The sequence below is a fragment of the Centrocercus urophasianus genome, unplaced genomic scaffold (assembly GCF_019232065.1).
Source record: "Centrocercus urophasianus isolate 14NV4802_14NV808 unplaced genomic scaffold, USGS_Curo_1.0 seq_43, whole genome shotgun sequence".
In the NCBI taxonomy this organism is placed as follows: Eukaryota; Metazoa; Chordata; class Aves; order Galliformes; family Phasianidae; genus Centrocercus; species Centrocercus urophasianus.
In genome coordinates, this window is record NW_024885011.1 from 627,511 (window position 1) to 644,298 (window position 16,788).

General features: G+C 53.3%; 2 protein-coding genes across 2 annotated transcripts in view; one reads left to right on the plus strand and one right to left on the minus strand.

Moving 5' to 3' along the window:
- HDAC1 (histone deacetylase 1) overlaps positions 1–11,858 on the plus strand; it is a 12,113-nt gene extending 255 nt beyond the window's left edge. The window contains exons 2-14 of the mRNA XM_042834035.1: positions 3,062–3,174; positions 3,598–3,715; positions 6,127–6,201; positions 7,258–7,396; positions 7,966–8,107; positions 8,679–8,771; positions 9,065–9,173; positions 9,350–9,490; positions 9,960–10,068; positions 10,148–10,278; positions 11,006–11,152; positions 11,267–11,315; positions 11,695–11,858. Coding sequence (XP_042689969.1) covers positions 3,062–3,174; positions 3,598–3,715; positions 6,127–6,201; positions 7,258–7,396; positions 7,966–8,107; positions 8,679–8,771; positions 9,065–9,173; positions 9,350–9,490; positions 9,960–10,068; positions 10,148–10,278; positions 11,006–11,152; positions 11,267–11,315; positions 11,695–11,722 — 1,394 coding nt within the window. The 3' untranslated portion in view covers positions 11,723–11,858. The remainder of the gene's footprint in view (positions 1–3,061; positions 3,175–3,597; positions 3,716–6,126; positions 6,202–7,257; positions 7,397–7,965; positions 8,108–8,678; positions 8,772–9,064; positions 9,174–9,349; positions 9,491–9,959; positions 10,069–10,147; positions 10,279–11,005; positions 11,153–11,266; positions 11,316–11,694) is intronic.
- A 3,002-nt stretch (positions 11,859–14,860) lies between these two features.
- Positions 14,861–16,543, minus strand: MARCKSL1 (MARCKS like 1). Its single transcript, XM_042834029.1, is given in 3 exon segments — positions 14,861–15,979; positions 15,981–16,067; positions 16,436–16,543. Coding segments are annotated over 3 exon segments (645 nt in total). The 5' UTR covers positions 16,532–16,543; the 3' UTR covers positions 14,861–15,517.
- Between the last annotated feature and the right edge of the window lie 245 nt (positions 16,544–16,788).

The following is a 16,788-nucleotide window of genomic DNA, read 5'->3' on the forward strand; positions in this document are numbered from 1 at the left end:
GGGGGGGGGAGGGGAAGAGCTTGGAGGGGTTTGGGGGGTTCGGGGCTGCAGCGGGGCGTTGGGTGCCGGGGGGAATTGGAGTGAGGGATATGGGGGCAGGGGAGCGGGCTGGGGGGGGCTTTGGGGGCTGGGAAGGGAGCAGGGCGGCTCTGAGAGGTTTGGGGGGGAGGGGCTGCGAGGGGAAGAAGGGGCTCTGCTGGAGCTTCCGCTGGGGTCAGCAGTGTCTTCGTGGAGTGCGGGACGGGACGGGGGGCACTGGGGGCACAGCGCTGGTGTGGCCTTGCTGGGGGCTGCCTTTGCTGTTCTCTGCCCTTCAGGACGCTGAGAGCTCTGCTTTCTGGCTTTTTAATCTTCCCTCTGGGGTGGGGGAGGAGCCGGGCGTTACAGCCAGCTGCCTCGGGCGCTTTCCCCACTGGCACCGTGGCAGAGAGCACAGCTCATCCCCCTGGGCGCGTTCACAGCCCCCTCCCCTTTGGAGGGTGGCCTCAGTGATGCTCGGGTTTTTGTTAGGCTCTGGGATTGCTTTGTGCAAAAGGTATTGTGCAGTTCTCTGTTTTGTTGCAGTTTTCAGTCTATGAAGTCAAATAAAAACTTTATTGCTGTTTTTTTTTTTTTTTCCCCCCTGGTAAGCGGATGTATTCCTTGCTGAAGCAATAAAGTGAGCTCTTCTAAACTGCTTTCTGTATTGGGCAGGTAGTGAGGGCTCTCATTTCTTCTGAGAAGAGAATACAAGCAGTAGGATTGCGTCCTGTGGTGCTGGCCCTGTGTATTCAGGCAGGCAGGGTGAGGAAGAGGGGATCAGAGCAGCAGAGCTGCCTGAATTCAGCACACAGTCTGCCTCTGGAACACCCATCATCTCAAAGTGCAGTGGGGTGCTGGAGCCCTGGGCTCAGTCAGGCCCGGTTTAAGCACCAGAGTGCTTGCAGGAAGTGGCAGGGTGCTGTATATGCGCAAGCAACCCGCGTGTGGAAGAACTCTCAATGTCCCAACTTCTTCCTCCTTTGTATCTAACGTGTTCACAAGGATACTTTCCACTCTGTGAACAAGCTAACATCCTTCAAGGCATGAGATGATGTTTTAAACACAAAATAAATGATCGTCTCGCTGCGAACGCTAAGCAGAACGATATCCTTCCCGTCTTTATTGCATGGTAACAAAATGAAGTTAGTGTCATTCCCCCTTGTCTGTAGCTGCCCTCACCCATTTACTCTGCGGTGAGATTTTAGTGCCTTGTTTCCACTGCTCTTTTATGAGGGGCTGGCAAACATTCACAGGGGGAAGTGTGCTTTATTTGTCACGGAAGGCGTAATGTGCACTTGTGGGTGGGTGGCTTGTTAGGGTCTTTGTCGCATAGAGAGTGAAAGCAGAGCAACCTGGTACAGTGGTTCATGAAGGGAGGTCCTGGCATAAATTTCAGAGGAAGGAAACTGCAGGAGGTCATTGCCTGAGCTGTGGGAGAGGGTCTGGAGAGGGTGGGGAAAAAGAAATCTTGTGTGGCAGGGGTCGTTCATGGACATGCTGAGGTGTGCTGGGGCTGTTTGCAAGGGTTAGAACTGCAAGAATGGGAAATTCTCTTTTGTTGGCTCCAACATGGGGCAGACAGGAAGAGGTCTCTGCTGAATTCTCACTCTTATCATGCAGCCATTGGTGCACCCGAGCTCCGTGCTGTGCGGCAGGGCTTGTGGTGAGGCACGTCTGGGGTCTCGCTACAGCCCGAGGTAAAGAAGGGAGGCAATAATTTTTCAAAGCTTTGTGTAGTTTTGTGTTTGTATTTCCTAGACGAGGTTTTGAGCACCCCTAACAGTTTCCCAAAGCTTAACATCCCCTGGTTTTGCTGTAGGGTTTTGGTGCAGGCTGTAGCATCACCCAGGCAAAACTCCGGCAGCAGAATGGTTTGGGCGTGGGGTTTGCATCTCTTCAATGGAAGGAGGCTGGTGCCCAGTGCAGGAGGCATTACAGCTGTGTGCTGTGAGGAAGTAGCAGTTTCTCCTGTATGTTAAGATTGGTGATGAAATATTAATGCTCCCAGCTGAGTCACCGGCCAGACCGGGTTGGGTCTCTCGCTTCCTAAACTGGTGGGGAGCTGTAAAACTATGCGAATGACTTCGTTTGATTTCTTAACAAAATGAGGCTTGTGCAGCATTGCTGCTGCGTGTGGCTGTGTGCATTCCCAGCTTTTGGCAGAGCTCCTCATTGCCCCGTCTGGCAGAGGACGGAAATCTGAAAGTTAAATTGTGTGGAAAACACCACGGGAATTTGTGCCCTGGGAGAGGAGGGAAAAACCGGTGGGAGACAGCAGCAGGAATTCAGCTTTCACCAGATGGAAGGATGTGTGCATGGGGAGCTGACCTGGGGGGTGTACCTGCAAGGTGCGACTGCCTGACAATTAACCTGGTGGTGGAGTGAAGGATTTCCAGAGGATTTCAGGCAACGATAAGGGATGAGAAGAATGGGAGCTGTGAAGCTGTGCTGTGATTTGCTTATTGACAGAATTAGCAGCTTTGAGTCTCACGTCTGCTGGGTACACAGTAGTAAACTGAGGCAAAGTGGCTACGTGTGCTGGGTGATGAGTCACTGTCTGAGCTGGGATTAAACTCGTGTGCCTCCTGGCTTGCAGGTTCCTGCTCAGAGAGCTCCGAGTTTCTCAGGGAAGCTCTGTGAGTGTGAGGTCCCATCGTGGAGCCGAACCCAGGGGAAGGAGGTTGGAGAGCTGTCCTTCGCTAAGTGAGGACCAGCAGACGTGGTGCCCAACCTCCTGCTGCCAGGAAGCCTGGAGCTGCTCCAGCTTCACAGCGTTGTTGGCTGCTCACGTCCAGCTGGGTTGCCTTCCCCAGGTCGGCCGTGGAAATCCTCCGTGTTGGCCATGCCCTGCTGTCCATAAGTCGCTCTTGTCTGGCTCTGGGATGAAGCTTTCTGATGGTGCAGATGCACGTGCAGACCCTTCCCCCTGTGAACAGATGGGCTGCTGCTGGGCACGCAAAATGACAGATGTGGTTTGAGTGGTTGGATTTGAAGCAGTTCATGCTTTTCCCTGCTGTAACAAAATCCTTTCTGTCCCCAGGTGATGTTGGAAACTATTATTATGGCCAGGGACACCCCATGAAGCCCCACAGGATCCGGATGACCCACAACCTACTGCTGAACTACGGCCTTTACAGGAAGATGGAGATATATGTAAGTGTGATGAGGAGAAAGGCCTTGGGGTACTTGTCAATTGCAATTTTGGTGCTTCAAGCTCCTAAGTTCGATGTCAACAAGGCAAAGAGGAAAGTAAGAAGGATTAAGTGGTTGTGTTGACATATTTCTGCTGCATTCTGATTTCTTGCAGTGAGATGAGATGTTCTTTGCTCCAGATAAGCCTTGGAGTCTGAAAAATTGGTTTTCTCTCTGTAGCTTAAATATTTTCTTTGCCTAGATATGTGGTATGTTCCAGTCTGCAGTAATGGCTTTTTTGCCTTTGCAAATCAGTTTCTCTTGTCTGGTGCTGCTGCTCCATTTATTTGTTTTATTATTTTTGCTGTTTCTGGGAGTAAATGTGAGACTGCAGATGGGATGTGGGGAGGGCAGCGTTCCCAACCAAGCCCTGTGTCCTTGCAGCGCCCTCACAAGGCGAACGCGGAGGAGATGACCAAGTACCACAGCGACGACTACATCAAGTTCCTGAGGTCCATCCGCCCAGACAACATGTCTGAGTACAGCAAGCAGATGCAAAGATGTAAGCTGTGCGCGTGGGGCTGCGGTTCCTGTCGGTGCCGTGTTGTGTTCCGGGGGTCCTGGGTGAGCTTTAGGAGCTCAGGATGAAGAGAGCAGGAGGAGCCCTCAGGACCTGCATTTCTGCAGGTTTTCTGTCCTGTTTACCTGTTAAATCAAGGATTTGAAAAGGAGTCCCTCGAGCCGGAGTGGCTCCTGAGCTGAGGAGAGCCTCTGACCCGATGGTCTCTGATCTCGTGCTTTAGGGGAAGTTCTGAATTATCTTCGTGGCTTGGAGATGATTGAACTCCCTTTATGAGCTTTATTTGCTGTAATTGCTTATTTCATAACTGAAGGTCTCAGGGTGGGACAAGGCTGTGTGTTTTTAAATTTAGTTTTTATTTTTAAAAAGAGGCTCATCAAAATCTTCAGGAACTCTGAAGGATTTTCAGAGCTACAATAGCTTGGAAGGGGGGAGGTTTGAGATGCATGATGGTTCCTGTGCTTTGTGTTGGAATGTTCTTTTTTTGTGAGATAATCTACTCCTCTAACCTCTGCAGTCCATGGAAGTGCTCAGGATCTCTTGGCAGCTTTAATGCTGCAGAAACATTTTTTTTTGGTCTGTCTTAAACTCTGAGGTGATGTTTTGTGTCAGGTCATAAAGGCAAAAAGAGGGGAAAGGCTCAGGGTTCTTTTAAACATTGTTTTGATCAAGTACACTGCTTTCCTTGAGAGCAGGAAAAAAGACAAAAGCCCACAGGATTCGTTTATGTCAGATGGGATTTCCAAATTGAAAGAAATGCGAGTCTGGAGCCTGAAGTGAGGGCACTTGAGAATCTGGTATTAGCTGAAAGGGACAGATGTTTAGGCACAAGCACGTAATAGGAATGAATACACAAGTAATATACACTGAAAGACCTCCTACAGTAAATAATTTGGCTTAATATACCAAAGTATATATTTACACAAACTGAACTGTTTACCCCTGGAGCTGATACAGCTCATGAACACCCACTCTGCTCTCTGGTAGTCAACGTTTTCTCTACTGTATTTCCACAGAACTATTTTTAACTGAAGGAGGCAAAGTATGAAAATTAAACACACAGAGGGCAGATCTTTTATTCAGCAGGGAAAATAAGCCCCTGCCTTTCTTTTCTTGCTAAGAACAAGCTTCTGCCTGGCTAAAAGCTGGCACGAGAGGCTCAGAGCAGAGATGAGCGGTGAAGGAGACAAGGTCAGCACTCCTGGGCACGGTGGCAGGGCTCTGCAGCCTGCTTGGTGCTTCACCTTTCCTTTTGAGAAAGGATGGGGCTGTGATTTCCGCAGGGATGCTTCCCCTTTCCTGCTGGATTCTGTGTCAGATAAAAGCTCCTCACCTACCTGCTGTAAGGAGGAGGGAGCATCCGTGCCTCACATCTTGCACCTGAGCTTTATGCCTGCAACCAAGGGGTTGAGCCCAGTTATTAACAGTGCTCTCTAGCAGTCCTGGCTGCTTTCAGTCTCCTGATGAGAAGAAGCTCAGCTGGCTTATGTTTATGCAGCAGCTCTTCCTGTTTTTGCCAGGATAGCAGAGGGAAGCCCTCAAATACTGTCAGCACTGCCCACAAAGTTCTGAGGGGCAGTAAAGGTAATCAACAGTTACTTTTCTTACGTCATTTTGCTGAGTCCTGCGTGAGGGCTTGCAAAGACTGTTCTGTAACTTACAGGGCAGGAAGTTCAGCTTGTTGCCATGGAAAGTGTGCAGAAATCGATGACTTCAGTTCTCCTCACTTAACTTGGAAATCCTAGATTAGTTGCTCAGAGGTTGCAGTTTCCTACGCCCTGCTGCAGCCCTCAGAATCTGGGAACAATTGCTTCCTTCTGGGGTCTTGCTGGGCATTGTCCTTTTCAGAACCCCCTGTCCTGCACTGGGTGCCATTATCCCGCTCCTCGTGAAGGCTGCGTGCTGCTGAGCACCTCGTGCTGCAAGATCTGCGCGGCTTGTGCCTTTCCCATTAAACACAGGGGAAAAAAAAATAGAGATGTAACACAAGCCTGCTGTTGGTGTGTTTAATGGCGAGGGGCGCCGCCTCCGTGCCGCACAGCGCGTGCACGGCCCTGCAGAGCAGCACCAGCTGCCGTAGAGCCGAGCGCAGCCGATGTGCCGAACGCGGGGCCGGGCGGCTCCCCGGCTCAGCAGCTCCCCCTGCGCGCTCCTTTCCGAGGCGCTGGCTGCTTCCCGCCTCCCTCGGAGCCCGCTAGGTGGCGCGCTGTCCTGCCGCAGCGCCGGGCCCGAGCTGGGAGCGTCCTTCCCACAGCGCCGCCTTCCTGCCGTGCCGGCGCTGCTGGGGTGCTGTCGTTGTTCAGGCGATTAAAGCTTCTCTGGTCGTTGTTTTTTTGAAGCTTCACCATTCCTTTGTGGCTTGACCTTACCGATTCTTATGTGTTCTTTTCAAGTTAACGTCGGGGAGGACTGCCCTGTGTTCGATGGGCTGTTTGAGTTCTGTCAGCTCTCTGCTGGAGGCTCAGTTGGTAAGCTCAGCATCGTGTGCTCTTCTAAGCGGATGTGTATAAAGTTGTTCTGCCTGAGAAAGTGGTTTGTTGGAGGTGGGGGAGCCCTGTGAACCTATTCCTGACGTCCTTAGGTTGAGGTTTCTCCCCGTGCTGGAATTCCAGCCTTGCATGTTGTTTGTTAAGCAAATCTTTATTGCTCTGAGCTACTTTGATGACGCTGAATAGGTGATAGATAGACCTAATGATTAAAAAAATGATGTGAGCTGCACAGAAAAAAGAAAAAAAAAAAGATAAAAAGTGTTGCTTTGTGTGGGTGCAAACTAAAAAGCCAAAAAAGTTACTTTTTCTTTCTTTTTAACAGAAAGCCAATTGTCTCTGGCCCTGAGGCAAGAGCTGGGACATTTAAAGTACTTTGTTGCAAGAAGTCGTGGTGCTGCAGGGCTGTGTTACTGTGCATCTACATAGAGCTGTGTGGCTACTGCTCCCACAGTGACATCTAAAATCTCCATTTCCTGTCACAGCTCAGCAGTACCTACAAGTGCTGACTGCAGCACTCTTATGTTGTTTCTTGACATAGCTGTGCTTTGTGATCCCAAGATTGTATACAACAGAATGTATCCCTTGTTTTGATCCTTGGAGACTTGCAGAATTGCAGAAAGTTTATGAAGGAGGCAGGGGGAGAGGATGCTCTTTGTCTGAATGCATATTCAGTGACAGCCCTAAGTATACATTGGGTAAAAGCTTTCCTTGAAGTTCTGTTGTTTGGCACCTTGGGAATTCTAGGCTGCCCTCAGGTGTGGCCTGGGTTAGAAAGCAGTGCATTGTTTGTGCAGATTTCGTGCTCTCAGGCGTGAGTGGGGGAAGCAGTCAGAAGTGTGTGCATGGAAACAGAGGCTGCGTTTCTCTTCCCTTTCCTTTGTTTGTTTGTTGAGACATCCAGTGTTTAAATGCTGGGACTTGGGCTGGTGCCCAAAAGCACAATGATGGGATGACAGGAGACCTGTGCTTCACCCCGAGGCTCTGCCGTTGGTCCTTTGCCCTCGTGCTGACATTCTGTGATTCTTCTCCCACCAGCCAGCGCTGTGAAGCTGAACAAGCAGCAGACAGATATTGCTGTGAACTGGGCAGGAGGCCTTCACCACGCTAAGAAGTCGGAGGCTTCTGGCTTCTGTTACGTCAACGATATTGTCCTGGCTATCTTGGAGCTCTTGAAGTAGGTGCAGTCCTCTGAGTCTTTGTCACTTCCCAGTCTGTTGTTATGGTTGCTTTTTTTTAGCTGTATTTTCCAGGGAGGTCTTAATCAGCCGTATTTTTGGGTTGCAGTAGCTCTGTGCAGAGGGGTTTGTCTAACCATGGCACTGTGCAGGAAGCAGAAGGCTTGGAGCATTTTGTAGTTGCTCTTTGGCCCTTCTCCTCCCTCAAGAGAAGGGTGCACAGCTGTAAGATGTGTCTGTCTGCTGCTTACCACCCTGGTGGCTGTTGGCTCCAGGGAGACCTCAGTGAGAGGCTTGGACATAAAGATGTAGACTCCATTGGCTGGATCCGAATAAACTGAGTCAAGCCTGCCTTCAGAGATCAGCTGCAGCAGTAAAAGGTGCTTTGTGGCGCAGGGATTCTGTTCCACTGCTGAGCAAAGCATGTGTCCATTCTCCACGCTTCTTTTGCACCAGAAAGACAACTACTGTGCAGCCTGGGAACCTGTGCAGGGTTCTTTGCCCACTTCCCATTTGCTCTGGGCACGCTCTGAAGAAATGCAGCATTTTGACTCCTTTCTGATCCTAGGTATCACCAGAGGGTCCTGTATATCGACATTGATATTCACCATGGAGATGGTGTGGAGGAAGCCTTCTACACCACCGACCGAGTGATGACAGTGTCCTTTCACAAGTATGGAGAGTACTTCCCTGGAACAGGGGACCTGCGGGTGAGAGCGAAACCTTAGCAGAAATGTGATCACTTTCTTCTATTTGCTGTCATGCTAATTGAGCTAAATCCACCGCTCTGTAGCTCCTTTTAGAGGGTGAAAGTATATGTGGCAACTGGCTTGGCTCTTAGAGAGGATGCTTTGTTCCTATGAGCTTGGCCTGTGCAGTAATAAAATAGTAATAGATCTGTGGTAATAAAATCAAGGCTTAGATATCAGCCTTCTGATGGCATCTCGGTCACTTCAGTTACTTCCAGTGTACACAGGCTTTCTGGTGAAAGTTAATCAGCAGTTTATCTGCTCTAGTATGTGTTGGTGCATCTTGTTGACGTTTCCAACAGTGATGGTAGTGGGTTCTTCTTCCCTGAGCAGAGGCCAAATGCTTCCACTTCTGCCAAATACGTCGCTGTTGGACTCAGCTGGCTCTTGCCTTCTTACACCATGGCAGCATCCAGCCACGAGAGCTTATGCTTACGTTCAGATTACACCAACAGACTCCTGGACTTCCGTTCATAGTTTGCAGTGCAGTTTGTGGTGACCTTGTGCTCTGTCCTGTCTTTCCCTCTAACAGGACATTGGTGCAGGCAAAGGCAAGTACTATGCTGTCAACTATCCCCTCCGGGATGGGATTGATGATGAGTCCTATGAGGCAATATTCAAGCCGGTGAGTGCTGAGTGATTCTTTGTGCATCGTGCTTTGTTGCTGGGTGGCTCGTGGAGCCGTTCTTCAGGGAGACTCAGGCTGCTGTTGTAAGATTCCTCAGTGGCTGTGTTCCTCCCTTACAATTGCAGCCTGTCATCAGTAAGTTTTTCTTGGTGAGAGCCTCAGTGTCACCAGTATGTGAGAGCCAGCAGCTGTGGGAACACTGGGGATGTCTTCGTGTCACTTGCTGGATGTTACTGTGTTGCTGTGACGCTGTCCTGTGGAGAAAGCGTAACAATGGGTTTCTTGTTTAGGTGATATCTAAAGTGATGGAGACATTCCAGCCTAGTGCAGTTGTCCTGCAGTGTGGGTCAGATTCTCTGTCCGGAGACAGGCTGGGTTGTTTTAATCTGACCATCAAAGGTAAGAATACAGTGTTTCCATCAAAGCAGTGGGGCTGGGGCTGTGATGCCGAGTAGCCAGAGCTGTACAGCAGAGTTCCTGTGTTAAATTGGCGTAAATCATCTTAGTGCTCTTCATTGAAAAGTTTTCTCTGTGCCTTGGGGCTCTCACCTTTTTCCCCGCTGCCTTTGCTGCAGGTCATGCCAAGTGCGTGGAGTTTGTCAAAAGTTTTAATTTGCCCATGCTGATGCTGGGGGGAGGCGGCTACACGATCCGCAACGTGGCCAGGTGCTGGACCTACGAGACTGCTGTGGCTTTGGACACTGAGATCCCAAATGGTAACTTTCCCCTGGAGCCTTTGAGGCAAGATAAGGGACAGTGACTGCCTAGCGACAGGGCTGAGGGAGGTGGAGTCAGGAACCATTAGATGTTTCATTAGCTTTTGACTGTTATTGTGGAAGAGCTTTTTGGGCCCATGGTTTGCAGTAGTTGCTCTTGTTTGTGTTGTAGCCCTGTAGTTTTCTCCTCCATCAGGAGATGCCCACAGTCCTGCTGTGTGCTGAGACGAGGCGACCTTCTGCTGCAAACTTTTGTGCACACTGATAGCATTTAACTGCCACGTAAGCTCAGACTGCCCTGTTGCTAAGCCGTCCGTTTTGATCTGAGTCTGGCTATGAAATGGGCAGCTCCTGCCCGCAGGAAAATGCAGCTGTGCTCTTATTTAGCTCTGAAATCAGCTGTGTATGAGGCATTTCATTGCTGGTCCAGAGGTGATTTGATTTTTGTTTTATTTCAACTTGTCTGCAGAACTCCCATATAACGACTATTTTGAGTACTTCGGACCAGACTTCAAGCTGCACATCAGTCCCTCAAACATGACGAACCAGAATACCAATGAGTATCTCGAGAAGATCAAGTAAGCCTTTGCCCTTCCCCACAAGGCTGGCGCCCTTTACTGGCTAAACACAAACGATTCCTTTCCTGGCTGGCTCTAGGCAGCGTCTCTTTGAGAACCTGCGCATGCTGCCTCACGCCCCTGGCGTCCAGATGCAGCCAATTCCTGAGGATGCTGTTCAGGAAGACAGTGGAGATGAAGAGGAAGAGGATCCTGAGAAGCGCATTTCAAGTACGTGCTTGCCTCTGGTGTGGCTGCCTTGCACTGCTGGGAAGTGTGCTGTGCAGGGCCTGTGCCAAAGCTGAACGGGGTCGGATTGCTGGAGAGGCATGGAGGCACTGAACTGAAATGCCTTATGAAAGAGAGAAGGATGTTTGACTGAGATGGACCTCAGTTCAGGGGTTCTTCAGTTTGAACCTGAGCGTAGTTCGGATGGGTTTTGTAAGATCAGGCAATGATGTGAGCTGCAGGACTGGTGGAGTTCTTCTGCCTGGGAGCGTTTTTGCCAGTTTCCATAAGGAAGAACACAGGCATTCGTGTGAGGATTTAAACAGTTCTGTGGCACGGGTGCTGTGATGGATTACCTTCTGGGAGGCTATCAGGTGTCCCAGAAGTTGCTGCCTCAGTGAAAATGCTGGTCGTTATCCAGATTGGCCGATGGCCCTCAGGTCTGGCAGTCAGATTCTCTCAGTGCGAGGTTGGTTAACCTGCTCCTGCTGTCAAGTCTAAACATCACACTGCCTCTGATCCGCGTCCCACACGTGAGCTTAGAGGAAGCAAAAGCAGTCAGGAGCAGTGAGTCAAAAGGCACGGCAGGTAGATGAGGCGTTTGTTGCGATCTCACTGTGAGTTATGTGGGTTTATTGGCTCCTTCCCGTGTGTGTGGATGTGCACAGAGGGTTCATCTCCAAGCATTCGTGTGCACTGTCTTCTGACCTCTTCTCCCCTTTGCTCTCAGTCCGCAATTCTGATAAGAGAATATCCTGTGATGAAGAATTCTCTGACTCTGAAGATGAAGGGGAAGGAGGGCGCAAAAATGTTGCTAACTTTAAGAAGGCCAAGCGTGTGAAAACAGAAGAGGAAAAGGAGGAGGAGGAGAAGAAGGGTGAGCACGAGAGCTGTGGCTGGAAGCCCTCCTGGCTCTGTAGAGCGCTGCCTGATGTACGATTTCCTACTGCTCTTCCATGCCTTCTTTTTTTCTTTTTTTTTTTTTTCTTAGATGAGAAAGAAGAGGAAAAAGCAAAAGAGGAGAAAGCCGAACCCAAGGGGTGAGCCCACGTCCCTTGGCTTGGCAGTTAACTGCCTGAGTTTGTATTTCCCTGTGCATTTCCCCCTGCCCCTGGTGGGGTGCTGCACAGCTTCTGGGGTTGGAGAAGAGCTGGTTTGGATGGCTTGTCATGGGCTCTTAACAGGGGGAGTCAGCGTGGCAGGGGCAGCACTCCTGATACAGCTCTGAGAGCCTCCAAAGAATAGGGCTGAAAATACTACGTATTCTGTAAGGTGTCACTGCTCTTAGAGGCAGGTTGACACCAGAGCACGTGGAGTGTTCCCAGGGTGGAGCATCTCAGTGGCATTTTTATGCCTACAGCTTGTGGTGCAGCCTGAGCTGCTTGTTTCAACCGAATTTTCCACTGCTTCCTCCCACAGGGTGAAGGAAGAGACAAAATCCACCTAAGATGGCTGCAGCTGGACAGTGCCTGTCAGTGCACAGTTATCGTAGGCTAGCTTCTCGGGTTGCCTCCCATTCCACAGGATTTATATTTTATATATGTTTCTGTATATATTTCTATATAAATATATAAATGACTCGAGGACTGTAAATTATTCCTTGCTGCACTCTGCTGGGAGCAGACAGGGAGGACTCTGCAGAGTAGAGAGACCTGCACTGCCCAGGATTGGTGACTGGGAAGCTTCACTCTTTGCCTTCCACTGCCTCCTTAGTGTGTCTTTAAAAAAGAATCCCTTCCTTTCTTTGCTCTCCTCTGAAGTAACCACCCTTGAAAATGAGTAATTTAAGTAGAAGTAGTATCTGCATTTCAGGTTAGGTGGAAGGATGGCCATGAAACTTTTTTTCCCTTCTTTTCCTTTCTCTTTCATTTTATTTTATATTTTTTTTTGTGGGAGATACGAATTCCCAAATTAAGCCTGTGAGAGACTGAGTGTTCCTTTGGTCTTCAGTCTGATTCCACCATGGCAAGTAACTGCAAGCTGGTGCCGCTTCTCAGGGTCAAATAGTGCAGTTTTTGAGCAGAGTTGGCCACCTCCCTGCAGCAAACCTGTGGAAGGAGGCGAAGCAGCTTACAAGCAGATCAGAAAATGGCATGAGCGAATCTGCCCCAGAGCCCTGCAGGTTTAGAGCTGGGAAATGCAGAGTGCAAATCAGCTGCTGTGGAGGCGGACGCTTTCCAGGACGCGGCAGATCTCGGATCTCCTGCAAGCAGGAGAAGGGACGGCATCTCTGTGCGCTTGTTTCCTACAGCTGTGCCCCTCGTTGCAGGGGGAGGTGAGTTTCTGCCCCCCTGGCTGCCTGCTTCACTCCGCTTCTGCCCTCAGCTCCACGTGCTGTAATTGCTTCTCAGTACGGATCTGTGAGCGAGCTGAAAGCACAGCAGGACGGGACAGACGGACAGAGCCCAGCTGCTGCCTCTGCTCCTCTGTGTCACTCACAGGAACTCTGAAGCAGGCGTGTTTTCAAGGAACCTTTCCTCTCTTTGCTCTCAAGGCCAGCGAATGCGGAGAACCTTTTTATCAGCAGTCTGAGCTGTTATCTGTACGAGGAAACAGCAGATGGGGCTCTGCACATTTTTATAACTACTCCTCTTCCTACTCCCACACGTTATCTCACACCCAAAGGTCCTTTGTGATCAGAGCTGGCCTTTCTCACACCTCGCTTTGTACGGCTGAGCGTGAGAGGAGCGTTCCGTGAGGTGCTGCGCTGAGCTCCAGCTTTGCAGAAGTTTTGCAGGCAGTTCTGACTGCTGCTCTCCTTTCTCAGGGGGATTCCTCTGTCCATCAGAGGGTCTGTACCTCCCACGGAGCGCTGCAGGTGGTTTCAACTCTAATAATGCTGCTAACTTAACACAGGTTATTTTTAAAATGTTTTATTTTTTTAAGTGCTTCTTTTTCCCCCCTTTTCCACCGTAAGTTTTGTAGTCTCTTGGAACCTGAGTGACATCTCACTCCTGCTCTTCAGTGTTTGTATGTGAAGCGAGAGAGATCAGTGTATCTTTGTGTCTCGGGGAGGGGGGGGGGGAATACATTGTGGTTTTTTAAAGATGCTTTTATTTTAAATTTTGAGAATCTTTGTAATAAAACGTACATTTCTACGGTTGGTCTGAGTTTGCACTGCTTTCTGCACGGGGTAATTCACAGTGTGGGGCAGGAGGAGCCTCCCCTTCCTTCAGGAGGGCCGTGGATGTTGCGCTGAAGCGCTGAAGCGTTGTGCAGAGCGCTGCACGCGGCTCCTTTTGGAGGTGCTGACATTGCCTTTTGATTTCCCTGACTTCCATACCAGCCTTCAGCCCTCCCCACCCCTCTGCACTGAAGTCCTGCACGTTCTCTGCTCGCTCCCAGCGCTCTGGGCCGTTCATCGCTCGGTTCCCCCCCGCGGTGCTTTGTGTGCTGCCAGCGCTGCGCTGCCTGCTGCTCTGAAGGCGACGTTGATCTGGAGGGGGAATCCTAGGTTAAGGAAAAGGAGCTGTGTGTTTTCTTCTTGCATGAGCCTGTTTGGGTTTTGGGTTTTGTAATCTGTTGTTTAGTTAATTAGAAAAAAATCATTAAACGAGCAGCGTGATTTTGCGTCGCGTGCTGAAACGCACGGGAAAGGTTCGAGAGCCCAAGCTGCTGTGAGGAGAGGAGGAAAAGCCTCGAGTGCCGCAGCCCCTCGCTGCCGCAGCGCTGCCCCAGAGGCCGCAGCTCGCGCTCAGCCCCCCTGCGCGCAGCCGCTTCCCCTCGCGCTCGTCGCTCCGCGCTCCACGCCGACGCGCGGCTGCAGCCCTTCTCCCTCCCGGGCTGCCTTAAAATGGCTGCCACGGCTGCACGGCCGCAGCTCCCGCAGCCCCGCGGCTCGGCCGGGCGCACGGAGCGCAGCGGAAACAGCGGCTGACAAAGCGCAGCGCCCGCACGGCACGCGCCCGGCTCTCATCCCTCCCTCCGCCATCGGCGGGGATGAATCCCTCCTGCGCGCAGCGTCTGCTGCCGATAGGAGGACGCGCTGCACGCAGACATTTTGGCTCTTATCTCTACTCGAGGGCTGCGGCTCGGCACCGCCATCCCTTCCCTGCCGGCGAACCCCGCTCCTCGCTTCCCCCCGGCCCCTCGCCCCCCGTAGGGCAGGATTTGGAGCAGGGCCTTTGGAGCCGCGGGATGCGGAGCACAGGAGCTGCTGCCTTTGGGCTGCGGCATTGGGGCAGAGCGCGGCTCCGTGGCGCGGAGCTCGGCAGCACCCGCTGCGCCCCATCGGGCGGAGATGTCGGCACGTCACTCCCGTCACCCTCGGACACGGTTTGGGATCTCACACCCGAAGAGCTCACCGGAATTCACAGCAGGGAATTCCTCCAGCAGCCCGCCTGGGTTGCCCTGACGAGAAGGGGCCCCTCCGCCCCCAGCAGAGCCCATCCAGCCCCGCGATCGCAGCACGGAGCCACGAGCCCCCAGAGGCAGCGATCGGAGCTGAGGAAATCCTTTGTGACCACAGCTCTGCATCTGCTGTGAGTCAATTAGCGAGAGCAGGGCAATTAATGCAGCAGCTGCTGAGCTCCATAAGCAACTGCTGCCCTCCCCGTGTGGGACAAGAAGGACTCGAGCTCCCCCGTGAAGGGATCACCATTTATTCCTTTCAAATGTTACAATAGAACCCATACAGCCTTTTTTTTTTTTTTTTTTTTTTTTCTTCCTTCAGAAGTTAGAAAATCGCAAATCGTGTGTTTTGGCCATTAAAAAAATTATTTACAGAGGAAACAGCATCGCTTCACATTATACAGCGGGCAGCGCCCCCCCTCCACCCGGCCCCAGCAGTTCCCCCCTGGAAGCAGAATTAAACACAGCGGACTTACAAAGCGTTACGGATTTTAAGCCAAAAGTAAAGACTTTATAAAAAAACAAAACCAACCCAACCAACAACCAACCTAAGCAGATTAGCTCTTAAACCATTCGGTTTCTATAAAAAGCGAGAAATACTTTAAACGAAGGCAGAACCGGGGATGTAAACGGAGAGAAAGGATCCGAGCAGCCCGCGGTGTGGGGCTCCGGGCTCCTACAGACTGTAAATTCCAGTTCTGGCCACGGGCGGTGGATGCGGGCTGCAGCTGTCGGGGCTCGGCAGCTCCGAGCGGCGCCGGGGGCGGGGAGGAGGGGCCTGGCGGGGGGAGCGCTGTCAGTTGAGCGTCGGCTGGGCGGTGCGGGAACGGCAGAGTCCGTGCGCGGGGTCGCAGGGCCGAAGGGACAAGAAGTCTTAGGGGAGCGCGGGGCTCTACTCCTCCTTCTGCTCCGCCGCCGCCGCGGGCTCAGCTGCCGTGGTCTCGGGGGGCTGCTGGGCGGCGGCCGCGTCCCCCCGGTTCTCCGCGGGCGGCTTCTCCTCCTCCGCGCCGTGCCCTCCGTCGGGCCCCTTGGGCTCGGCCCCGCTCTGCCCCTCGCCGCTCCGCTCCTCCTGGGGGGCGGCTCCGCCCGCGGGGTCCTCCTCGGCTTTGGGCTCCGCTTTGCTCTGCTCCTCCGTGGGTGAGGACGCGGCGGAGTCCCCGTCGTCTTTCTTGTTCTTCCGAAAGGAGATCCCGCTCAGCTTGAAGGATTTCTTGAAGGAGAACTTCTTCTTCTTCTTGGGGGTGTCTTTGGGGGCCGCGGCGCCTTCGGGCTTCGCCTCCCCGCCGTCCGCGGGCGGTGCCGGCTCGATGGTGTCCTCACCGCCCGCCCCGCCCGTGCCGTCCTCCCGGGGGGGGTTCGGCGGAGCCGGCGCCGTTGAGGGGCGTCGGGTCACCCCCCGCTTTGGGCGTCATGTCCCCGTTGAGCCGCACGTGGCCGTTCTCCTGCGGGAGCAGCGCGGCGTTAGGCACGGCCGGGACCCCCAGCCCGCATCCCTCAGCCGCCGAACCGATGCGCGGGGGGAAATGGGGTCCCACCGGGAGGGGGTCCCCGCGCTGCCACCGGGCGGCGCCCGCGCTCCGTCCCCGCTCGTTCCCACCCCCGGGGCGCGGCCGCGGACGGAGCCCCGCGCGGTACCGGGGCGCGGCTCGGGGGCGGCGGGCGGCGCCGCATCGCTCGGTGCCCCCCCGGGCTCACAACCTCCCCCTCCCCTCCTCTCCATCCTTCCTTTCTTCCTTCTTTCCTCCCTCCCCCCTCCCCACCGCTGCCGCCTTTGTCCGCCCGCCCCCACGGGGCCCCCGCCGCTCCCTACCTGCCCGTTGGCTTTGGAGGGCTCGGTGACGGCTGCGTGCCCCCCCGGCGGGTCGCTGCCCTCCGTCTTGGCCGCCTTCGAGCCCTGGCTGCCCATGGTGCGGCGCGGACCCCCCCACCCCCCGCCGCAGCGGTGCGAGCGGCGCCGAGAGGCAGTGGGCAGAGCCCCCCGCCGCCGCCGTAATAAAGAGCGGGGAGAGGGCGGGACGCTGCGCCGAGACCGCCCCGGGGGCGGGAGACACGGCTGAGCCACCGCCCCGGTGGGGTCGGAGGTGCTTGACGGCCGCCAGCAGCCCCCGACGGGGGGGGGGGGGGGGGGGGAGGGGGGGGGGGGGGGGGGGGGGGGGCGGGGGG